The following is a 25,495-nucleotide window of genomic DNA, read 5'->3' on the forward strand; positions in this document are numbered from 1 at the left end:
GCAAGGTGCAGCACTGTCGAAGGGAGTGAGCCTAGGGTAAGCCTGTAAAAAATCTGGTTCGTGAAAAATGACGTAGGGCATGGCAGAGTCATAGACCCCTGGTTGCTCCACTATGGCTGTTTTCCCTCTCAGAAAAGGGGTACTCTCTTGCGGGGATTACTATAAAAAAAAACGGGGATTTTGGGTCGGGGCGGTCGGGGCGAAAGAGTGATTTCCCGCCCGGTGGGAGCGTCTTGCGGGTGTGTGGTTTCACTCCACGCAGAAACTCATTTGTCAATAGATGGCAGTCCCACTGGGCGGAAAATCACTCATACGCCCCGACCATGCCCCGACCCAAAACCCTCGTTTTTTTTTATAGTAATCCCCGCAAAAGGGTACCCCCTTTTCTGAGAGGAAAAATAACCATAGTGGAGCAACCAGGGGTCTATGACTCTGGGCATGGCTTATTTACAGGCGTTTAACATGGAGTACTTGAACCATGTAATCTATGACTCCGTCGGGGCGATCGCTTCACCCCACCCCTGAAAAACGTCCGATCGGGTTCGATCAGATATGTATTTTTTTCCCGTGGGGCGGAGAGGGTCAGTTTCAAGTCAGGTTGGTCCAGATGACCCGACGCTTTCTTTTAAGATGGTGGCTACTACCATAAATTAAGTAGTGTGATTGGCTTACTGACAATCGATTAAAAGATTAAAATTTGATCAGTTCGAACGATTGTCCTCATATTGACGATCAATTTCTTGGATCGGGGTTCATCGATTCGAGCAACAATAAACCGACCCGATCTACGCGGGGCAGAACCCAGTTCATGAATATTGAATCTTCGAATTTCGATGTTGATAGCAGTTCGCAGCTCAGATCGTACGAGGAAAAAAATAATCTACAATTTTAATTGAAGAAAAATAAAAAAACCAACCATATTTATTGAAGAAAAAAAAATGTATTGCATTAAATACTATTTGGGACTCCCATCAGCCTGTACAACGTAAGCAGCGGCATATAGCGGTAGCGTCGACAGTTCGACACTATGGAATCTTAGAGGCATTCACGAAACAAAGGACATTTAGCGAAGGACAAATATTTATAATCACAAAAATGACACAGCGGCAAGATGGCTTGAGAAAATTCTTGTTTTGTTTCGGTTATCACACGAAAGGTTTTAGTTCGGGGCTATAGCTCCCGAACGAAGTCGTCTGAATTCGCGTATTTATTTTATCATTTATTTTTTATTTTATTTTCAGCTTATGTGATAACTGTGTACGACGTGGCGCCGCAATATCACCCGATCTCTTTATTACGGTTTTTGCTCGTGTAATGCTTGAACGAACTGCGCAGATGATTCAACACCGCAAAGTGGGAGTGGTGCTGTTGCTGCTGTTGAGCCGGTTCTAATAATTGATCTTCCTTGTCTGTCTGGCAATCGCGACTGCTGGATCTTCCTTGATCGATCGACAATGTTCTACTTTTTGCTCTGCCACCCAACCTGATTTCTCTGTCTCTCTGACGGGAAGCATCGCCCGGACTTGAGAACCAGGAGAGTCGTCGGGGCGGCGGTGGTTTCACGCTGAACGAATTGCTTTTAGGTTTGGTGGTCACCGGCGGCATCACCGGAGACAGAAGACCCGATGAAGTCCCCGATATCTTCCGTCTCTCACCTTCGTTCTTTTCCGCTCCCTCCAGTCTTTCGATAGATTTTCCGCCAGGATTGTCAGTCGCGTTGAATGACACTCCTCTCTTGAACGGTTGCCGCGCTGTTGTTAAGCTGGGCCAGTGATCACTGTAGAATACGAAATTATTTCAATTACGTCACATGCACATTTTACCATCGAAAAACATATCTATCTTCCGAAAGTAAACATGCTATCCCTTTTTCTATAGCCAAGCAGACTGCACACGAATAAACAAAACACATAATTCCATTATAATGAGCTTAAGAACAAAAGAGAAATGGACCGCGATTGGATCAAAAGCATATAAAGCAGGTTTGCAGCGTGTCGTAGTCGATGGACACATTCGGGTGACGTTGTCTCTTAATCGCCTTACACGACGGCAGTGTCAGATTGCTGAAAGAAGACGCGTTACATGATGGAAGGGGGAAAGACGATGGAAGATGCTGACGTTCCATCTTATAATTCCAAGCGCCATCCCAAACGTAATACACTTTAGCTGGCAAGTCCCATCGATCTCTTTGCCAGCGTCTCCTCTACACGCTCTCTCTCGCTTTAAGAGTAGACTCTATTTATTTGTGATTGTATTTTACGCCGGACATCCGTTGATGGATGCGAACCGCATTTATACCCACCCATACTGTGTGTATACTCTTTATTTTTTTTATTTTTTTTTGGCCAGTGTTGACAACGAGCTGGATTGCTTCCAGTGAGTGGTAAAGGAGGAGATGGATGGGCGACGAGCTTCTCTATCTCTCCAGCCAAGCCAGACGAGAAGATGATTTGGCTGAGGGGGGAAAAAAAAAAAAATTATTGATTTCCGTCGAATAACACTGGCCTGACTGGACGATCCGTCAGTGGATCGACGGAATTTTCATCCTCGTTCCAACTGCTCCCTTGCGCCAAACCCCCCGTTACAAGTCGATTGTGCACGACCAGCAAAGTAAGAAAACCATGGCGCGTGTTTGCGCTGCCCAACGATCAATACTTGCAGTAAAAGAGAACCATAATGTCACCCTTTCCCCGTTATTGACCACTGCCTACCTGTTTTTTTTTTTGTTTTTATCTCCTCTGATTAAACTTTGTGGGGGAAAAAAAAAAGAGATTCGACCAGGGTTAGTTCATTTTTTTAAAGGCAAAAACTATTAACCGCCTACGACTTGCGACGGGTTCTGAATCTACGATGGATCAATGGCGAATTGAATAAGTAACACAGACGGGGACAAAAAAAGGGGATCGAATGAAAGAGCTTACATCTTGCGGTACTATTTTGGAACGTGACATGTAAACCCTCGCAGCTTTAGTAAAAGAGCTTTGGCTTAAACCCGTTAGACATCAAAAAGACCCACTGGCGACTACCATCTACTTACACCGTTTTATCAATGCAATATCTTAAGGGTACACAACACAAAAAAAAAGGACATAAGGTGTTTACGGGGAAATTCTATTGCGTCGGGCCGTTTGTCGATTACAAGACGGCCATTGGTCCCTTTCCAGCAATCTGCACTGGCCGATTTTTCAATGTGTATACAAACCAAGCGTTTATACTTAGCTGACCGATCGTTCCAGACACGATAAATGGCGATGGTTGTTAGCCGGGCCGTCAATGTTTGAAAAAGAGAATCTTCTTCTGTTAATTAAGAGTTACGTGGTTTTGCATATAGGGGCGTTGAATGTGACTTGTTAATGGGTTAAGAAAGACACTAAGAGAGAAACAGGTCTGATACACCAACTACTAGATAAAGAGAGTCAATAAAATAGATAGAATTAGAGAACCAGGAAAGCCATTTCAGCATTGAATTAATGATTTTTTGTGTGCGCTGTTTGATTGCCACGCGTCGTCAAAGTTATTGAGAATGTATTATGGTAAATTGATTTTTTTTGTTGTTGTTTTTTTTTTTCTGTTGTCCCAAAAGCACATGTGATTGTACAAGAGCAACCGAATGGAGTAGAAGATGTAGGTTGGGAGGGAGGTGTAAGAACGGTGGGAATATCAGAAATGAATAATAATAATAATAATTTAAAAAAAAACATCGTTTTAGTAACGCGATCTTTTTCCACCATAATCATCAAAGTCAACTGGATATCCGCTTCCGTCTTTCAACACTACAACACGGCGTAGAGAAAGAGAAGTAGTTTTTAATAAACAAAAAGGAAAACATTTCAGAGTTCAAGTCTTTTTCCTCTCCTTTCTTTTCGCCACCAAAGGTATTTGAAAAAAAAATTTTTTAATCCAAAAATTAAACAAGAGGGAATTAAGGGAACGGGGGGTAGGAAAAAGAACCCACATAATCAATAAGAACCAAGCCAAATACTATCATACAGTGTTGATACATTGTACATCGATTTTTTTTTTCTTTTTCAAATTAAATGAAGATTTCTTATTATTTTATCTGTGTTATCTTCCAATCTTTAAGTAGCCCCCTTTTTTTTTTTAATCCTTGTACCATTAGCGTATCAAATATGTGTACAATAAAGAGAACCACCACGCCTTTTCTTTTTCTTTTTTTTTTTCTTCTTCAAAACCCAGTCAAGATACCAGCTAGGAGTTTGGGAAAGAAATGTGTTAAAAAGTGGAAACAACAGATGGATGGGAGAAAAGAGGAAATGAAAATTCGTTTTTCAATATAATATAAAAAATTATACGATATATACACACAATACACCGAACAGAGGGGCAATATCTACCTTTACGTCGTTACAGCGTTCTAATTCCTGTAAGGTTAAGGAGACGGTAGAATTTCGCTTTAAAACGTGAACAATGGAAGCTTAAGAAAAATCTTAAAAAAAAAAAAAATTTTGGATGAACTAGTTTGTTTTGTTTCCCCCATTTGTTGTTTGTGGGTGTGTCTGTCCAGATAACCTTCATTTGAATATTGAATTGCCAATTGCTTTCTAAGCGATTACATATTGGCCGAGCTGATTTCGACAAGGGAAAACAATTATTTTGTGTGTGTGTGTGTGGGGGGGAGTGGAAGGTTCAAACACACTCAATAGACCCATGCGCAAACGGAACGCAACGACATTTTTTAAACACACGTTCTCGAAAAAGAGCAGATTAAAAAAGAATGTGTGCCGGAATTTCTTTCCCCCCCGACCGTCTCCTTTTTAGCCCTTAAGTATTTTTCTTAACTTAACCTCTTTTTTTTTTCAGAATCAAAGAAAAAAAAAAAAAGGAAATTGCGCAACTCGAAGCCAAACAAATCGGTTCATGGAAGTACAGGTTTGGGTGGAGGTGGTAATACGGCAAGAGAAAACCATCCATCCCAAATACAGTGAAAGTGAAAGAAAAATAATAATAATAATAATAAAAAAAAAAAAGGAAAAATTGTTATTCGAAATGAGAAGTAATGAACACAGAAAGTCTCCAAACCGAAGGGTTATAACGATTAAGTAGATAATTCCTGCTACAGCCGAAGACCGAGGAAGTGTGTATGGATAATGGAGAAAGAGAGACGGCGAAAAAAAAACAAGAAGCTGGCCAAACGTTTTTGCTGTTGTTATGTTACAATTTGTTGTTTTTTTTTTTTTTTGCCAAGTCCTTAAAAAAAAAATAATATGCGGATCGCGTACTAAATACGCTCCGAGGAACTATTTCAGGTTAATGAGACAGCAACAGCAAGACCATTTTTTTTGTTTTGCTGCGATGTTGTTGTCGGTTGGAGTGTGTGAAAGTATTTTTGGGTAATATTTATGTGTTTTGGTTTGTTGCGAGAGATGGCGTTTCATCACCGCACGGCGATACACTTACAAGTGCTGGCTGGCCAGACTTCCGGCGGCACCGCCAGCTCCGCTCAGCCTCTGCTGTTCGTTCTGGTACTTGATGGGTGACTGGATGGCTTTGAGGAAATCACGTTGCGATTGAAGGATCTGTTTGATGGTCTCAACCCACTCGTTGGTGGCCTCAGGGTTCGGCGCGTAACAGACAAAAGCGCAATGAGCACCACTGGAGGAGGCACCCGATCCACTGCCACCGGTGCTCGTATGTCTCGGATCCGTTGATTTGACTAAAAACTTGAGCGACTCACCAGCCTCGCCCACTTCAAATTTCTCATCCAGCGACATCTTGTTCATCTGAATGAAAAAAAAAAAAAAAAAATGTTAGCGATGCAGCAATGCAGAGATCATTCAGTTTGATTATCAAGGTGTTCACCTGGATGTGAGCTTTGTAAATGAAGACGGGCTGGCCAAATTGCGTCCGCTTGCCCACGACTTCGCTGAAGATGACGGCCTGTTCGAAGAGAAAGACTTGCAGCTCCTTGAACTCTTTGGACGGCACTTTGCTCAGCTCCGTGCTGCAGTAAAGTTGACCGTGCAGCAACAATTTGCCTTGGGCGGTTATCTTGCCCTGTTGGGTCGTGTGGTCGTTGGAACGACGGCGGCGGCGGTAGAAAAGACGGACGTGAGACACGGAGAGAAAAAAAAAAACAAAAAACAAAAGAAAACACGAGGGGGGAAAGACATAAAAGCAAAAGAGATGAATGAGCCTGCCGAGTCTCTTTGGGTTTGTAACCAACCGCAAAAAGGAATCAAATGAAATTCTTACGTCAAAACCCTGAAGTCTTCCAACCATCATCATATCGTTGGCCATTTTAGGTACGACGGTCATGATGCGGAGAGCCCGCGACAGCGTGCCCACCTCATCTTGGAGCGAGATGCGCAGGTCGTCCGTGTTTGTGGCGGCAGCGGCGGCATTGGCGCTAACATCGTCGTCACTACTCCGCCGAGAAAGAATGTCTAGCCCTTTCTCACTGTAGTCGACCAATTTTTGCAGCAGCAGCTGATATCTACAAGGGCAAGAAGAAAAAATAAATAAATAAATACCAAAAAAAAAAAAAGAGAAAAGAAAAGAACAGATTGATGAATTGCACCTGGCGTTTCCAAACACGGCACTTACTACTACTATGCTCGTTCTTATCGTCGTTATAGTCGCACGAGAAAGAGACGGGGAAAAGAAACAAAACAAAAACCAAAAAAAAAAAAAAACAGAAACAACTTCGAAGGTAAGCGCAATAACCGCACATTGGGTACGAGGACTGAAAAAGAAGGAAGAAACTATGCGGGGGGTCACGATGCCTTACTTGGTAATCCTTTGAATAGGTTTGATGAGGAGATCACAGATAGTCAGACGGTGGCCGAGTCGCTGTCTCAGCTCCTAATGCACCACAAGGCGACGAGAATAACAGGAAGAAAACCGAAAACAAATCAAAAATCCAAACAAAATCAATCAATTTATCGATGATGAAGAGTAGGTGCTGAACGATGTGCCGACTTACTTCAAAGTATGTATCAATGTGCTCCGAGACAATGTACTCGGATTTGGCTTTGTTTTGACAATAGACGATGTACATGTGCAGCTTGCGCTCGGAGCGTTTGAACAAAGGCCCTAACTCGCTCACATTCTCGCCGCATTTCTCAATGGCTTGCAGAAAGACCCTGGTTTTCAATCGTGATTTCATTAGCTTCACTAAATCATCATTTTCTTCTTTATTAAGGACGATAAACCTACTCGTTGTGCCAGTTGTAAATGGCTTCGATGTTGCCAAAAATGATCTTGTCCTTGCCCTCTCTGAGATCGTCGGGTACGGGCGGCGGCAAACTGCAAGGATCGCTGACGTTGGCAGAATGCCCTCCGTTGATACCGAGACTCATCATGGCCATGTAACCATCGACAATCTGGCCAAGATCACGGACGTAGTCTCTCTCTGTTTCCACCAGTTCCTGTTCCAACGAACCCAATCAAAAGGATTTTCAACGTCAAAGAAATAAAGGGGACAAGGATTCCCTTTTTTGCTTTGTCAGCAGCACGATTCGGTTCGATAAAAAAAAAAAAAAATGGGGAGGAGCGGTGGAGTAGAAATATCAGCTCAATCATACCTGCAGGACGTATTGTCGTTTGCGCAGAATGGATTCGACATCGTCTGAACTGATGCCGAGCTGAATGTTGCGCAAACCGTGTTCTTGCTCGTCTAGCGAGCACATTCCTTGCGAGCCAAGTCCTAGTACGTTCTCGCTGTGATGCTCCTATACGTTGTTTTTTTTTTTTATTATTCCCCGGTAACGTGCGAAATAAAGAAATAAAGAAAAATAAATTATTCATAGAGCATTCACATTGAAGGAGGTCTCGTGGAACGGATGCAAAGTAGTCCCACTCAACATTCCTATTTGCACAGTTGATCTGGGCAAATATTTACAAAAACAATTGTACTACACTGTGTATGCAAGTTAAGACGCTTGAACACATCCCCGATGGGAGAAATGACTGACTAGATCTAACGATTCTAGTCACGTCAAATGCCACGCCCATTTTTTTCTTCCCTCCCCCCACCAAAACAAAAATGAAAACAACGTTTTTAAACATGTACAAGTCAATTGAAGCGAGTTATTTGGTAGCCAAACATCAGCCGATCGATACGGATTCGGTTGGTAGCCCGCAGCAATATCCGTCAACATCATTCACGACAAAACACATTCAAGCGCCAACAATAAAAGAATAACGCAAACTTTATGCAATTCGAGTTGAGTCCCGAATAAGCACGAACATACGAACGGCGGGAGCGATCATCGTCATCAGTTTCGGAGGGCGGAAGATTCAACTGACAGGACCCGCCCTTGTTTAACTGGCGAGCACAAACTACGGTGATTACTATTCAACCGTCACAAGACATGCACGAATTGCCATGCAAAATTGTCATGCACAAAACGAAGGAAAAGGGGGAAACACACACACACACAAAAAGGGACATTTTAAACTGCGACTCGTGTATAGAATTCGGCCTATTCGCGGCGGGGGAAAAACAAAAACAACAAAACTTTCACTTTAGAATTCAGTTTTTGAGAGGCCATTTTTGTTTTCCACTTCAACTGCCAAGGGAATTTGAATGTTTTCGTTTGTTTTCATTTGAAATAAATGAACGCTATTCGTCACGCAACTTCCCGACTAATCTTCAAGGCGTTTCGTCGTGAAAAGGAAATAGAAACACGTTGCGATAGTCGACGTGAATTTCTAAACAGTTTTCCCTTTTTTTTTGTTTGCAGATTTCACAGAAAGAAAAGAAAAAAAAGAAGATTGTAAACATTCAAAACAAAACACGGAGATCCTGGGCGCAATTGAGAATTCCTAACGGGTGATGGATCGACGGGGCAGGTCGTACCGGATGAAAGTCTAGTCCCAATAACAATCATTTTAAAAAACAAAATAAATGCCGATGGTTTGCGACAGGATGAAAATTCAATGCGAGTCGACACGAAACAAAAGAAGAAGAAAAAAAAATAAAAGGCGTCCACGCATTTATTCGTGTGTGTGTGTATGTGTGTTATCACCTACTCCCCCCCTTCAAAACAAAAACGAGCGTCCCTGTGTTGATTCTTTGCAATTCCCGACATTGGCCAAACAAAAACAAATGCAGAACGACGAAATCCCATCAAGTTCTTCAGCGACTTTTGCTCACTTCGGCAACCGTCAACGGGGTGGATTGAGCGTTTACGCTCGTCTCTCTATCCTTGTTTTTTTATCTATTTATACACACACACGCGCAGACACAAACACGCACACACACGAGATTACGTGTGTTCCTGAATCGAAAGAGATGGGGGGGGGGCAGCTTCATCGGTTGCTATAGAAGAACTCGAAGAAAACCCCAAAGCCATATTGGTTAGGAAAGACTCTGCCCGCGATGGATGAAAACATGTGGGGTTTTCGCTTTACACGTATAAACAACACACACCTTGTACCAAATCAAACGGGACATCGCGCTGGTGATGCCCCGCCGAACCTGGCAAGGCAACCAAAACTCACAAAAACAAATGACGTGGTAGAGAAACGTTTAAAAAATATATATATATATATATAAAATAATATTAAAATATATTTTTTAAATTTTTTTAAACGAAATCTGCCAAGAATAGAACCGGCCTGCAAGTATAGTTCGCGTAAATAACCACTCGGGTTGAAGTATAAATGTCCGCTGACGAAGGGTTTAAAGAGAATGTCGACTCCTTTTCTTTTTTTAAAAACCCAAGTTAACCAATAAACAAAACCAAAAATAAAAATGAAAATAAAAATAAAAAAACAAACAGGGGAGATAAAAGGAAAACACGGAATTGTGAAATCAACCAAACGTTATCGCAAAATTTCCCTAGTTAAATAAGGGCCATGCTCAACAAAAGTCAAGATGCGCTGATAAGAACAAAGAACGGCGAGCAGCAATCCGCACCGAAATTGCGGAGAAGGGAAAACGAAGAGAAAACAAAACAAAGTGGACACAATAAGAATTGAACGAACCATTTTCTCTCGGACGAGATCTTCGATTTCCGTCACCAAATGATGATTACCGCCGACGACACTATCGACGACACCGCTAGGAACCTGAGCCAACCGGAAAGGCGACACACACACACACGCACACAATCAGACACACAGTTGCATTTACAACAGACGCAATAATTAGACGAGTCCAACGAAACGAACACGCGACTTTTTTTGTTCTTTCAAATATTTAATATGAGGGGGAGAAGGCGGATCGTACCGAGTTTCTAACACCTCCTCATTCCACCTGAAAACCCAACGGCGGAAGAAAACAGCAAAAAAACAAAAAAGAAAACGATACAAGAGCTCCGAGAGACACCCAAACGACAGCACTAATTACAATGACGTCAGACAAATGCAAAGGGCGGCGGGGCGAATGCGTGATTAACGTGAAATTAAAAAATAATGACGGATCTAAAATGCAAATGAGAGGCGTGGGTGCGTCGGCTTGCAGCTTTCAACCCCTTCCCCCCTCACAGTATCGATATACACTTTGAAAATCAAACGACAGTCGATTTGTACATCGCATTCTTTTTTTTAAGGGTTTGGCGATGATTTGCGGATTGGATTTGCTAAACCGGATATCGGAAATGCCTTGCATTCCGAACCACAAAATCGAATGATCGTTTCTTTCCCTTTTTTATTTTCTTAAATTCTTGTCATCCCGCGAAAGAAAAGGAAAGAAAAAAACAAGGAAAAAGGCCGATGATACGATGAATCCGCACTGTTGAAATGATCGAGTTAAAGGAAGAGCGTTGGCATTTCACAGCAGTTCTCTACTTAGATCGAGTTATTTCCCCTCCATCCTTCTCTGTATTCTATACATTTCTCTTTGCTCTCCTTCCGTTTTGCTCGGCAAAATCGATAGCCTGCCCTCTTGTCTAGCGCCCTCTGCTGCTGTACTTTGCGATATTCTCTGAAGCGTCTCTCGCTCCACAGTTGACGCGAGATGGGCGAGCCCGACGACAGCGAGCGACGGAGGATACAAAATGAGAGAGAGAAAGAAAAAAGAAAAAAAAAAAAGAAAGAAAAAACGGACCAAAACAGCGAAGAAAAGTAATCAGACGTAGTGGTACACTTTTGCTCCTTTTCATGGAAGATAAGATACATATTTATATAAACGAAACAAAAAAGGCCAAATGAAAAGATGACGAAAGATGGCGTGAAACAAGGAAAGCAAATGAGAAATTTCTTCTTTTTTTTAAATCTTTTCTTTCGCTGCCACGTCAATTGCGTATTGCATGCTGGAACAGTCGTCATATTTTCGGGGACTTGCCACAGTCCACCTCGCCCAAAATAAAGCAAATAACGCCTTGCTCCTTCAATTTTCAAATCAATTCCGTGGAATAGCGGGGAAAATCGATAAACTTCCGCCTTTCTGACTTTGGATGTTCTTCTTTTTTTTTTTTTAATTTCCCCTTCGTACTGTCATTTTCTACTCGACCAGTAGAAAAAAAAAAACCTGCTGGACAGGACAACGTCTAGAGGGTTTCTCTTGATTTGACAACAGTCAATGGATAAACGACTACAATTTTGGTAGGGATTGGCTGTCGTAAAATCGATCAAACTATTGCGAGGGTTGCCGATGTGTTTTTCAAACGAATGCCACTGGCCCACAGACCCACGCATATCAACCACACAACAAAACGTATCATCAGAAACTCCGGCTGAAAAAACCAAAACAAAACAAAGAACGACGGAAATGTGTGGGTGGGCAGCGATGACCCACCAAAACCCCCCAAAAAATCAAACAAAAACAAAACGTAATCTTTGTTTTTTTTTTACCTGACTGTGGAGGCTGGCCAAAGGCGTGGCTGAACTGTTGTCCGAGCTGTTGTGCTGCTGGCCGACCGACGTGGCCGTACTGACTAGCGGCATCGGCGGAGGCAATTCGACGTCGACTTCTTCTTCGTCATTCGTACCTGAAATAGCCCAACCAATCCGAATTACGAATGAACAATTTCGGTGTGCCGAGACGGATCACCGACAACGCAATCGTCAGCGACAACAATAACAACAACGTTGTCTAACTGCTGTCAAGTCAACACCCGACCTGGAGTTGGTTCCATGGAGAGCGACGTCCTCATGACGGCCTTGCTGGGATCACCGACAGCTGTTCCTGGACCCGATCCGCTTGTCGTGATGAATTCGACGCTCTCTTTATTCCCCATCTCACCAATCGTCCTGGCCGGCAGCTGTAAACGATAAGGAAACAATAGGCCCAAACAAACACACACAGTCAGTTTCGTTCTCGTTCTTGCTTGGAAAATGGAATTTGAGATTCATCTCGAGTGCTGCTTATCTCTCGCCAGACGTTCTCTTTTGATTCCGTATCAAGACGGATGCGAACGATCAGATCAAGTCTTCGCTAGCCCATCTTTTTCTTCTTTCCTCTTTCTCTTTCGATTTGTTGTTTGCTTTTCATCAACTGTCGGATCAAGACCCAAATAGGTTTATGCCATGTGGAATTTCGCGTGGGATTTCCAATGCCAATAGGATTCTGGACAAGGAAACGTCGAATTTCGGGCCGCAAAAAATGAGATTTCTACGAGTTACACAACTTAAATCCCTTGTCCCCCCCCACAACTTGGTGCGCAATATTTCTATGTTATCGAAGACTAAGGAGAGTAGGAGGAGCAACATATCTGAAAGGATCGCGAAACCAAATGAAGAATAGAAGGGGAAAGCAGAGAACTGAAAGAACTAGCAAACACAGAGAGGACTACTGGGGACGCAATTCAACAAAGCCATTAAGAAAAGGGGGGGGGGAATAAAAAAGAAAAGCAATATCAGACGGATGGAAGTTTGTTGGCGGATGGAATAAAGAAAAGAAAAAATGAGAGAATGAAGAATGAATAAGACGGATGAGACATATCTTTTTCTCCCCTAGGTAATGGGAAAAAGGAAAATGGGGTTATAGGAGAGACTCTCTTCTTTTTCTGTGTCCTATTCTTACTCGTCTAGTTATCTATTTATGCAACCCCTTCAATTCTAACCGGCTCTGCTAATGGCACGTGTTTATCAATTAGATGGATCCTTCCCCTTGCTCTTTGGGATGGCCTGTAAAACAAACAAAATCAAATAAAAAACATTTTCATTTTCTTTCTCACCTTGAATTTCCTGTCGCTCTGCGTCTTGCGGAAGGGCGGAGGAAGTCGATTGTTGGAGCTGCTGCTGTTGTTGTTGCTGCTCGACGAGACCGACAGTGGTGTAACCGAATTACTGCTGTTAGTGGCAACCGGCTCTCCCAGTTTGCCTTGGCTGGATTTGCGGAAGCCGGGCAGTCCCCATTTGCGTCTATTCGGGGCACGCACAAAATGAAAGAAATCAACAGAAAGAGAAAAACAAAACCAACGAGTCTCTTATGAGAAAAAAGCGATTGCCAGTTGATAGCTGAGGCTAACGTGATAAGCGACGCTTGATTTAACAAAAGAAACTCTGGAAATAAAAGAAGCATGACATGCAAAGTCGCTTGAGACGATGACTCCGCCTCACAACAAGCTGCCACCATATGGGGGTCGAGGAGGATAGCACACAAACGCATTTTCTTTTCTCTTTTTTTCTTTTTGTCTTGCACATTTTCTAATTTGGCCGCCATTGGAAGGCAGACAAGAGCGTGTGCGTGGCGTCAAATCAAACAAACCAAGAACTTGTTTAACGTCTTCCCTTGGCCTTCGTTTATTTGGCTTTTCTACTCACATACACACTCTCTCTAAATCACTTACTTATCTCTCTCTCTCTCTCTCCCTGGGAGCTTTTTTATTTATTTTTTCGGCAGGTTTTTTAAGGAAAAAAAAAAAAAAAAAAGAAAGTGACAACTCACCCGCCAAATACTTTGCGTTTACTTAAGGGCGACGTGGCCGTGGCGGCCGGAGCACCATCGTGATTTTCTGCGTTCACAAACCAAAGAGACAAATGCATCAGATCAGATAAGGCGAATTAAGAAGAAAACAATGAAGGTACATCGATGTCACTGGCTCATGGCGAAATGAACTATTAAAAACACTAGGGGAGGGGAAGAAAGGAAAAACCCACTGGAATGCGGAGGAGGGTTCAAACGGATGGCGTCGGAGCGACGCAAACGATCGGTTTGCATCGCGTACCAATGACGGATGCGAGAGGACAAAATCGTAGGCCGACTAGCAACGTCCGAACGATTAGATTTCGACTGATAAGCCAACACGTCGCTATCACCTGGCGATGATTGCCTTCGTCCGCCCATTTTTTTTTTTTTTTTGGCCGTGACTGACACACTCAACTGTTGTGCGTGGACTTTTGACTCTTCCGCGCAACTGACGACGATAACGAAGCGTTGCCGCCTCAGTTCTCTTACTTTATACATTTCGCCCATTTTTATCAGTTGGTCCGATCACGTCGAGAAAATACAAAATGGAGCTGACAAATGAAGCAAAACAAAACAAAACAAAACAAAAATGAAGTCATTTCATTTCTATCTCGAGTTGAGGTTTCTGTTTCGGATTTCAGTTCTCCTCCTCTAGCCTGAATTGCGGTTGGCGACGATCATAATTCAGGCCGGATATCCCATCTACTCTCTCCCTGCATCTCCCGTTGCCGTGAGATTCGTCATTTTGTTGGAAACGAGCCCAAAAATAAAACGCCACGACCAAACACCGTGCCCCCCCCTACAGGGGCTGTTGTTTCTTTCCCCTCTGTTTCCTGACTTATCTGAGTTTGTTTTGGTTTTTAAAAAATCAAAGATCCTCCTCGCTCTGGTATTTTTTTGTTCTCTTATCCAAACGTCAACGTTTGACGTAATTGCACATCTTCTGTACACGACCTTTGTAACGTCAGCGTCGAAACAGATGACGCAATCTCAGTCCCGCGGACCGCAAACGAGGATCTACTCTGTGCGTCTACGTGAGAAATCCAAATCATCGGAAATATGCTTTTGTTGACTATTTTTGGTGGTATGAGCAAACGCGACAGTTGCCTGTGCGTTCGACAGATCACACGAAACGGCCCACTCAAGAATTCCTCATTTCACATGACGTGCGTATTATTATTTTGGAGAGGGAAGGGAGGGGGCTGTTGTGTATAGAGCGAAAGAAAAAATTCCTAACGGGAGAGGAAAGGCCCCGGCGAAGACGAAGGCAAACAATTGAAAGAGGTCGGCGTGAGTTCGAGACAAGTGAAGAAGGTCGTGACTCTTTGGGTCGCAACAACGACATCATCATTGCACAACAAAACACGCTGTCGGCAGTTTGCTCCCGCAGGGGCCAAGTTAAGAGATACGCAATTCTCTCTCTTCACCGAAACTATCACGGGGGGGGGGGTCTTCTTTTTTTTGTGCTAGAAATTCCCCGTTCGTGAAATCACGGGGGAAAAAAAAAAAATACTACGGCAAGAACCCCGTGCGGAAATGTTCCAATCGTCTTACAATCGACCCTTCTTAAAACAAGCGGAAACTATTAAAAAAGAAAACTACGGTAATAATAATTAAAAAAATAAAAAATAAAATCTGAAATAGGATCAAAGAATGTTAATAGGCCTCTCGCCAAATGGCCATTGGCATTTTAGACGCCCAATTGGGAAAAATAAACACACAATAATCCTATGCAAATGTTGGTCGTCATCCTATCAACGGAATCAATTGTGTGTGGAAGTGTCGAAAAATGTCCCATTTTGGAAATGGAATCCATTGGAGGGATGTGCGCGTCCGCAAGAATGTCAAAGGCGTTTCGAACGAGCGCAAAGGGGATTTTGTGTGCGCTGGGAAACGGGGGAGGAGGCAACGACGCGAGGCGGCAGGCAACGGGATGCATTTTATCGATTCGTTCGTGAGTCGGGTCTGTAAGAGAAGAAGCGATTGCTCCTTGGGCGACGACAAGTCGTCGTCAGATCACATAACGGACACACACACAACTCGATCAAAAGGATAACGTGACAGGGGGCCTTCCTCCAACCTCGCCCTCTCTTCAATTCCCGAAAATCAAGTGGCTTTTTATTTTTTCTTCTTCTTGACGGTGTGGGTGTGTCAACTTTGCGATGCCATTTCCCTCCCACACCTATTCTCCCTTCCCGAAAAAAAAGAGAAGAGAAAAAAATCGACGTCGGCGCCAACAAAAAAAAAAAAGAACAAAAAAAAAAAATGGTTTAATTTTAACTTTTCTTTCGACCTTCTTCTTTCTCTTGTTCTCGCTGAATCATGTCAAAGTGAGCGAGAGAAGGGGGGAAAGTGGAAGAGAGAAAGGAGAAGCGACGTACACTCTGGCAATGGGATATGGAAGGAGCTTGAAAAACTTGACAATGAGAAAAAGGCGGATCAATAGCAACGGTTGGCCTCCGAGGCAGAGAGAGTTAGAAGCACACACACAAAAAAAAAAAAAAAAAAAAAAGATTTCGGTCACACTAAAAAAAACACGTTGGCACAAAATAGAATTTTTTTTTTTTATTCGCTAACTCTCTCTCCTATTTTTGCGGCTCGGTCGTGTCGACGTCGGTGGCAAAGTGTCGCAATGGAAGGACAGACGATTCAATATAAAGATAAGCGATCTCCTTCTTCTTTTGATCTGTCAGGGGTGTACGAATCCAACTATTTGCGAGGGGAACATATCGGTCGTGAAGTAAAAAAAAGGGGGAGAAAAAAAATAATAATAATCTAGCAGTGAGACGAGGTGGGGTAGACAAGAGTCTTTATACCGTATCTATTGCAAATTTGCGCATGCACACGCATATCATTTGGCCTCCACTTGGCGCAAGACGCTTTGCCTCTTCTCACCAAAAAAAAAAAGAAGGACCGTCTTAACTTGTTTATGCTAGAAAGAAAGAAAAAAAAAATGGGTGGTACTGGGTTAGAGACGGAATGGAAGTACTCCAGTACTACCATACATACATATATGGCTGGGAATGACTACACATGTCTCACTAGTCTAGAGCCAAGGCAAGTTGGTGATAGTTTGCGTTCCCCTCTTTCTTTTCTTTTCTTTTTATTAAACAGCACAACTCAAGTTTTCTTACATACTAACCCCCCCGTTGCGTGCGTGTATGTCCGCTTTACTACACTGGGGCCGTTTTCGATGGCCATCCTCCGTTCTTTTAATGGTCTTCTACGCACTTCCAGCGATATCAGAAAAAAAACGAAAACAAATAACAACTATTACTAAAAATAAATCAATGAAAAATCTGAAAATAATGGCGATAATGATTGTCATCATCATTGCGACGGTGCCGTGATGGATACATCACACCCCGCTTTGTGGCGTCGGCGGCGGCGGCTAATCGTTTCCTTCTCCTCTTACCCATTTCACCTCCCCCATTACTTCGTATTACTGTGTCAAACGCAGCAGCACGCCGAGCTGCGTGTTTGCGTGCGCGTGTCAAGCAACTAATTTGAATATAAGGCTTTCGTTTCAACTAATTTCCCTGCGAAAGAAACAACAACAACAAATTGCGTACTCCCAAGTTGAGATTTAAAAAAAAAAGGAAAAACATTTGCAGGGTGGGGGTAGATTTGTGTTTGTTGCTGCACCAATCAGCTGACGACGCTGATCCAGCGTTTAAACGATTTATGTAAGGCTTAGCCGCGGACTGCCGTTCCTCCGTTGGTGCGGTTGCCATGCACTATTCACTAGACACCGCAATCCGAATGGGAAAACATCGATCACAATAAGCACAACAACGGCTGCCAAATTGGCCATAGGGAACGAAAGCGAACGCAACCCCAAAATGAAGCAAAAATTATTATGACATTTCAAATCAAAAAATAAATCAAAATTTCCAAAAATGTTCACCGGCGGGAAAGTCGATTCTTCTTCGACGAGGGCGAAATGAGGAACGCAGACAAAAACTTTTGCTACGAAAATAATCCGGGGTAGGTGGTGATAAGCAACGAAAACTGCGCACTCGTCAACAACAATTTTATTTTTTTAAGAAAAAAAATAAATAAATAAATAAAATAAAATAAATCTCAAAATTTTGGATTCAATTATATCGAACGGTATCGCTGGATGTACGGAAACACTTTGTGGGTGTTGCACCGACTGGCGAGTCCTTCGAGTTACTTGCAACCTTTTCTCTTGCACTCTGATGCGTCTGTCCCTTTTACCTCGTCTGGGAAAACATTATCCTCCCCATCGTTTTTGGCGCTCCTCCCACCGACCGAAAGAACAATATTCACGATGTCGGGAGATATTGCCCGACCACGTACCTCCAGCGACATCTAGCGCTCAATTAGGCAACCACGCGGTAAGCGCGCGTGCATCGAATCGGAAGAATTTTACCTGTGAATTGTTGTTGACTTTCAGAGTCGGCCGAGTGCGTCGAGGATGACACCGGTGGCGGAGTAGCACCTTCCCAGGTAGCGGAGTGGGCGGCGGTCGAACCGGCGTCAGACGGCGTCGTGCTCCTCGCTCCCTGCGTTCATACAAAATAAATCAAAACGTTACATTTTGTTCATGAAAGGTGCGACTTATCGCTCTCTGGCGATGTGCTCGCATCAATTACTAGCGTTTATCTCCCTTCTCACAACTTTTGCTATGTCTAACATTACGGAACGTGCGGGCCGCTTCTCCCACGCATAAAAAATGCAAAGAAAATCAAAAGGTAAGGCACACGGGGCGGAGATTTAAATTTAATGGTTCGGCTACGGCACTGGCATACGATCAATTCAACAACAGGATCTCACTAACTGTCTACTTCTTTCCCTTTCTCCTACTTGCAATTGCAATTGCTAACAAGTTAAAATAGAAAGTAAAACGAAAAAAGGGGGGGGGGGCGAGAATGAAAAATGACTCGTTAAAACTGCAAACATCCGGTATTCCAGTAAAGATGAAAAAAAAACAAAAAAACGACGAGTGTACACACACAAACAGACACACGTGAAAACAAAAACTATCTCAACTGGTGGAAGAAAACCTTTCGCGTCGGTTGATTACACGGCGAAAGGTTTCCGGGACGGGAGTGATAGCGGCGCTCGTCGTTGCTCCAATGACGTCATTCGAGCAGAAAAACCAATTAAGAGAACAAGACGATCACGTAGCGAAGGGGCAGGCACTATCTTCCATAAACATTGCATCCACGTACGACCAGCCGCCCTCGTTTTCCAATAATGATTCCTAACCTTTTTCTTCGACTTTTGTTGCAGACCCAAACTTTTGTGCTAATCATCTTTCACGTTATTATTAACCGGCCACTGACGTCAAATCAAGTTATGAATTTTTTTTTTAAATAAATAAATAAATAAAATGTGACACAAAGATAAAGAGCCAAAGTTCGAAAATTCGTTCAGATAACGAATCATTATTTATGATGAATTCCACTGTTCAATTCAGTTTTTGCCTCCCCACCTTCTTTGTTGGTTATTCGCTCGATGATTTGCTGTTCTATTTTTCTTGTTTGCCTTTTCACTCAAACGCGCGTCCCTGTAAGCCAGCGATTTTTATTTCCGCGCGTGGAAACATTTAGAGAAGAGAGAGAGAGAGATAAAGAGCTGAAAGTTGAAGTTAAAGAGACGGGGCTTTCTTCCGCCCTCTCTACGGCCCCATCTCCAAAGCCAAATCGCCTTGCGCTTTGCCGATTCAATTAACGGATCCTAGCGGGGGGAGGAGAGAAACTCACGAGATATACACACACACATACAAAAGAAACGATAGCTTCTGGAACGATCGATCTACACTAACTACATTCTCAAAGGACTGTGCAAGGGTAAAAAAAAAAAAGAGTTTTAGTTGAAAATCGACGCTCTTTTCCCATTTGCAACGCACTGGGGAAAAGCAAAAGGCCAAGGACTAAACAAGAGAGTGGGGGAAAAAAGGGGAAAGAAAAATGGAGTATTGGCAAAATAAAATAAAAACATAACGGACGCAAACGGAATTGCACGGCGTTAGATCTGGCCCGTTTCCCATTAGACACGCCCACCTTTTAGCTCCCGAAAAAAGGTTTTTAGACGAGAGTTTTTTTTTTTTTTGTTTCCGTATTTCTCTTTATTTCTGGGAGGTACGCTTCTATATATAAATCGACGGCCATCGAGAGAAGGGACAAGGATTTTGTGATTTTTTTTTCACGTGCCCAATAGTCGGGCGTGACCTACACCGCCTTTTGCCCAGAATCCTTGTCTTTCCAACGCATTCAAATCGAGTCCGCAGCGCATACGCCACCACCACACACACATTGACGCCCACGTTTAATGGATGGGGGTGGGCGTCGATTTTTTTAACGGTTGCCAAGGAATGTCCTCCTCCTTTTCGCGGATCTTTCCCCCTCCCCCCCTCCATTTAAAGTAATAAAAAAAAGGCAAAAAAAAACAAACAAGATCCTTCAATGTGTTTTCGATTTTCCGTGTGTCATGCTGAATTTTCTTTCTTGCTCACAACCAACCGCACGTTTTTTTTTTTGGTTTTCTTTCACTCTTTTGATTTACTTTCGTGTCTGTCTCTTCCCTTTTTGGTACGTTTCCTGTCTTTGTAATCATTCCGCTTTCATCGTTCGTTCCCCTATGGCGATACGAAAGGTTGGCACACACGCACAAAAAAACATTTGACGATGAACGCTAAAAACCAAACAAAAACAAAAACAAAAAAAGAGGAATCCGGATCGAATACTGTTGGTTGATGAAGGCCTTTCTTGCCTACTGGTACTAATTAAAGGCAAAAGATGGCCTTATTTTTCATTTGGCATCCTTCGCTTCGGGATAATTGGCAATTATCTGGCGACTATATAACCGCATCAACCGCCGTACTTCATAATTACATGAAAAGAGTAGAAAGCAAGTTGAAGGGAAATGTTAGACAAAAGTTGCCTATGTGTGTCAGCGAAGCAATAGCTCACGCTGGTGGCTCCAAGACGTACGATAACAGCGATGAAAATGAATTGAACTAAGGCGTTTTGTGCCATCCGACATTCCGGCTTCAGGGTTGCTGCTAGTAACAACCACAACAGCCACACGCTGGCCTCTTTTTTTCTTTTGCCTCTTGTTGTACCTCGTTAAATTTTGGTTAGTTAAGTAGTTGCATGACGTCCGAGATGACCCTTTTCTCTCTCTCTTTCTCTTTCGTCCTAATTAAAAAAATAAAATGAAATGCAATAAAAATGTGGATTGGAAAAGATTGTCGCTGAATCATTCGGCCATATCCAGAGGGAGTTTTATCATTCATTTCACCCGTCGGCGAGGTATATAACGAAGAAGAAGAAAATAAAAAATATATTATTTGCATACATTCCTTGTGTTTCACAATCATTGCGCTGCTTTTTACCCACACCAAAAAAAAAAAACAAAAAAAAAACTGAACTCGATTACATTTAATCTTTTCAAAATTAAATAATGTAGCCCATTCAATTCACGTCTTTAAATGTTTTCTTTCCTCGTTCAAAGAGGGCGGGCTCTTTTGGTTTAACCAGTTTCAACTTCGAGCCGGAAATGCAATTGTAAACGACTGACACAACGCGCATGTCGATCCAGACATAACCGAACACAACAAACAAGAGGCGGACACAGGTTTTCTCATTTGCCTAATGACAAAGATGCACCGCGTGCTACGTCATTAATCTAGTTCAGCACAGCTAAAGTAGAGCTTCTTCGTCATTAGAAAACTCACGAATCGCACCAAAGAAAACCCCAAACAATAGAAGAACGAAACAAGTAAACGAACGTACGGTGCTCCCCAACTGCTTCGCAAACCGGAGCAACGCTTGACATTCAAACTAAGCATCCCCTAACTCGTTACATCCATAGTTTACTACGTATATCGGGGAAATGCCTATCCGACTGGAGGCAATCGCAAGTTTGAGTCGCAGAGAAAAGAAGAAACTTGGCAGAACACAAATCTCATATAGGATTTGGAGCCCTTCTTTTCATTTCGGGGACAGCTTTTGACTGATTGAAAATCAAGGCTTTCTCGTCTATGTCGTTTGAAAAAGAAAATATATTTAAATCAAAAATGAAAAAGAAAAAGAAAAATCCCATCTTTCCATGCCTGAGGCCTCGGATAAGTCAACGTGAGTTTCCCATTTTTGGTTGGAACTACTGCAGTGCTAAAATGTCGCAGACGGACAGAACGTCGACAGCGACATTTCATGAATGATAATGCTCAAGATGCTGTCGGGTTCTGTAATCTTCCTACGCTGATATTTTGAGCAGACTCTGTCGGCAGGGGAATTGAAAACTTCCATCCATCACACACACACACACAAAAAATGAACGAAAGAGAGAAAAACAAATTTAAAAAGTCAACAGAGATCGATTAAAAACATTCTGGAGTCAATCGATATTTAGTTAAATTTGTGTCCTCCTTCTCCGCAAACGTTCGCTGGAAATAGAGCCATCATTAAGCGCTTTTGGGAACGAAACAAAAGGTTGTTAAACATCACGTTTGTCACAGTTAAGCCATCCATTGCCAACACCCCCCACCCGCACATTTTTATTTATTTTATTTTTTTTAATGTTTCAGTAGCCGCAAAAAAAGAAAATAAAAGCCCACCGCAATGGTCAAATGGCGGGTTGTCACTTACGTACAACTCGTGTAACAACCCCCACGCACTTAATGGATTTCCATTTGATATTTAATGACTAACGCCCAATGGCGAATAACCCTGCGAGTATCCCTCCCGTGGAGAACTGCCATTCTCTTTTCCATCCACACGGTGCAAGGTTAAGAGAAACAAAACAAAACAAAACAAGAAATACGTAAGTATATAGAAACCATTACAATGAAATATTACGGATCTTAACAGCTACAATTGACTCGAAGTGACTGGGTTTTCAGTTTAACGATCTACCAGGAAAGCCTTTTTTGTTGTTGGCCGATCTTATTGGAACAAGCGCGCGCCACACGAGCCCTGCACTTTATTTCCCACCTTTTTTTTTTTTAATATTCGCATTGCGTCTGTGTACGTCACGTCGCCGATACACACGTCAGAAAAACATGGATTGTCTACAGCGCGTCGCTGTTCCATAAAAAAAAAGAGAGAGAGAAAGAAAAATATCCGAGGATTTTCTTATTTCTCTACGCAGAACTTTCCGACATGAACGCGGTGCGCTTGGAAAACGCCCGCGAGTGACAAACTTTCTTCCGTTCGATGCTAACAAAACAAATACGTAAATAAACAGCAAATGTTGTGTTGTTGACAATAAAAGCGCCCCAAGCGTCGAATTTAGGACTTTGCTCAATGTTTTGTAGTAAAGAGAAATGGATCGATCGTCGCATTGTACACACAAACTATTTTCCCCCCTTCTGTTTATTACCACTATTATCTTTCTCTCGATTCCCCCACCCCCAAAACCCAAACCCAAACTCGTAAGAAAAAAAAAACCAAAGGAATTTTTTATTGGCAAGACTGGCAGATAACATGAAACTGCTATTACTAACCGGATTGGTACAAGGCTACCCTACTATTTCTCCGACGCCATTTTTTAAATCTTCCTCTACAGCGAAATGGCGAGTTCTATTCTTTTCGAGTGTGCAAAAAGTCGCAAGAAAGGATAGAAGAGCTCTTCCGGAAAGCGTGTGTGTGAAACTCCCAATAGCTTTGCCAGATTGAACGCATAGAGCGAGGGGAGGAAGAAGATCCCCCGAATGCAAACGACTTTTAACATTCAGTAGCAACTTATACGAACCTCGCATATCGCAATCATCTCTATTCTCTATTCGTCCTCCTTGACATCCGGACAGTCGACACACACATGAACGCAAAACTTCTTTTTTTTTAGGGGGGGATGGAGGGCAAGCTCAAGTAAACAGTCAGCGCTCACGTATTTAAGTTTCTCTCGTTTCGCTTTTAATCCCGGAGCAAACGTGATATCTTTCTGCGACGCACAAATTCACCGACGACAGATCCGCTCAGTGTCATCCATGAAAAAGGGGAAAAAAAAAAAGAAAAAAAGAAAAAGGCCTGGAGCCGAGTAAATAACAACTCGGCTTTTAATGAGTTCTTATTGTCGTCTCGCACAGAAAGAGGTAATAAAAAAAAAAAAACAAGAAAAAGAAATACGGGGACTACCGGTCAAGTAGTAGTAATAACTAGACTTGTCACGCTCCGAGTCTTCTGCTCCTTTCTTCTCGTTAATTGCATTCCTGCCTCGACAATGTTTTCGATATCTCTTTCTTTCATTCAGGATGATTTTTTACCTTAGTAACTGGAGCGCTCGCCGTTGCGTCATTGGCTACAGACACGCCGGGCTGCCTGTGAGGTGGCGGTTTGCCTGCAGTGGGGGCGGCCACGGCGATGGCGGTGTTGAGACAGCCGGGCGAGTCGTACGTCTTTTGCCTGCGTAATTTCCAATCGCGACCCGATTTCGCTTTGGCGGCTGGAGCCGAACCGCCGATGGACGGAGGTGAAACGGATCGAGCAGGTGGCATGTGACCTCTCAAATTGATGGTCAAGTGAGGAAAAAGATGCGGCAACGGCAGCGAGATCTTGCGCCACGTCATCGTCGAAGACGATGCGGCAGGAGCCTGGACGGCTGGCGTTTGGTTAGTCGAATCGGCCATTGTTTCTTACGATGGGCGACAACAGCCTTGCCGATTTCGTAATCCTCGAGCGAAAGGATACAACAAAAACAACAACAACAACAAATATAAACGGCCAGCGGACAGGACAGTGGAAGAAGAGGAGAGTCGCCACCTGGTCCAGCACAGGGTGTTGTACCGTACACCAAATTTAGAAAGCGCCACGAACGGAGAATTCCTTTCCACTTTTCCTCTTTGGCTAATAACTCGAGTGGAGCGGCCAGTTTTCTTTTTTCTTTTTCTTGTGGCCCGATCAAGAAGCCTTTCGTCCGCTAGAGGGAAACGAGATGAAGTGAGAATACGTAAAAATCTTGAGAAAGCATCGAGGTGGTGCCCTCCAGGGCCTCTTCGTCTTCGTCCTCCCTTCTCTCTCTCTCTCTCTTTCCACACTCGAGCTTTCGATATGTTTTTGATTCCTCTTCGTCCTTTTCTCAATTTTTCATTGGCTTCGTACGTCTTTGCAAGCGGCTGGATCCTCCCGTTTATGTGTTTGTTGCCGAACTTCACTTGCGTTCTTCCTTCTTCTCTTTTGAATTTTGGCAGCCGAAAAATAGCGGCCCGCGGCCTACAAATCGCCGATTGCACACACGCACACTGAACGCAGATGATTCATGGAAACGAATAAAAATTGCAAAACAAACATTGGAAAAAACTCTCAGGTCGTTCGTTCAAGCGGTAAAACGAGACGGGCCAAGGTTGAATGATGCTGGGCCGGTGAACGCACCGACATAAAAAAAAAAATGAACAGCCTCAACAACAAGCGAATCTGTTCATCGCCCGTCAGGCTGTTGTGAAAAAGAGTTTTCAACTGGAGTCAAAGGAATGGCACAAACATTCGACTAGTAGATCGACAGGAAGACAAGGCGCAATTTTCTTTTTTTGTTGTTGTCGGAGCAATGGAATTTTTGACAGTTGAATGACGCCGAATGAAATCGAGCGACCTTGTTGAAGACGGACATTGACGGGCGCAGCACCAGAGAAAACACGCACACAGATGACAAGTTTTTTTTTTTTCTTTCCCCTCTGTATCCTTAAAACTTGGGCCGATGCAAAGCTTC

At 43.0% G+C, this 25,495-nt stretch overlaps 1 protein-coding gene across 2 annotated transcripts in view; it reads right to left on the reverse strand.

Moving 5' to 3' along the window:
• Positions 1–920: 920 nt before the first annotated feature.
• Positions 921–25,495, reverse strand: part of LOC116929342 (triple functional domain protein) — a 37,712-nt gene continuing 13,137 nt past the window's right edge. The window contains exons 32-45 of one of the 2 annotated variants that reach the window (XM_045177836.1): positions 18,216–18,348; positions 13,799–13,865; positions 13,086–13,272; positions 12,029–12,170; positions 11,761–11,897; positions 9,952–10,035; positions 7,545–7,691; positions 7,177–7,388; positions 6,944–7,103; positions 6,749–6,822; positions 6,214–6,454; positions 5,821–6,015; positions 5,419–5,741; positions 921–1,777 (exon numbers count right to left, since the gene is read on the reverse strand). In XM_045177836.1, coding sequence (XP_045033771.1) covers positions 1,279–1,777; positions 5,419–5,741; positions 5,821–6,015; positions 6,214–6,454; positions 6,749–6,822; positions 6,944–7,103; positions 7,177–7,388; positions 7,545–7,691; positions 9,952–10,035; positions 11,761–11,897; positions 12,029–12,170; positions 13,086–13,272; positions 13,799–13,865; positions 18,216–18,348 — 2,601 coding nt within the window. In that variant the 3' untranslated portion in view covers positions 921–1,278. The remainder of the gene's footprint in view (positions 1,778–5,418; positions 5,742–5,820; positions 6,016–6,213; positions 6,455–6,748; positions 6,823–6,943; positions 7,104–7,176; positions 7,389–7,544; positions 7,692–9,951; positions 10,036–11,760; positions 11,898–12,028; positions 12,171–13,085; positions 13,273–13,798; positions 13,866–18,215; positions 18,349–25,495) is intronic. The other variant, XM_045177837.1, reaches the window with a different exon arrangement.

The sequence above is a fragment of the Daphnia magna genome, linkage group LG8 (genome assembly GCF_020631705.1).
Source record: "Daphnia magna isolate NIES linkage group LG8, ASM2063170v1.1, whole genome shotgun sequence".
Taxonomy (NCBI): Eukaryota; Metazoa; Arthropoda; class Branchiopoda; order Diplostraca; family Daphniidae; genus Daphnia; species Daphnia magna.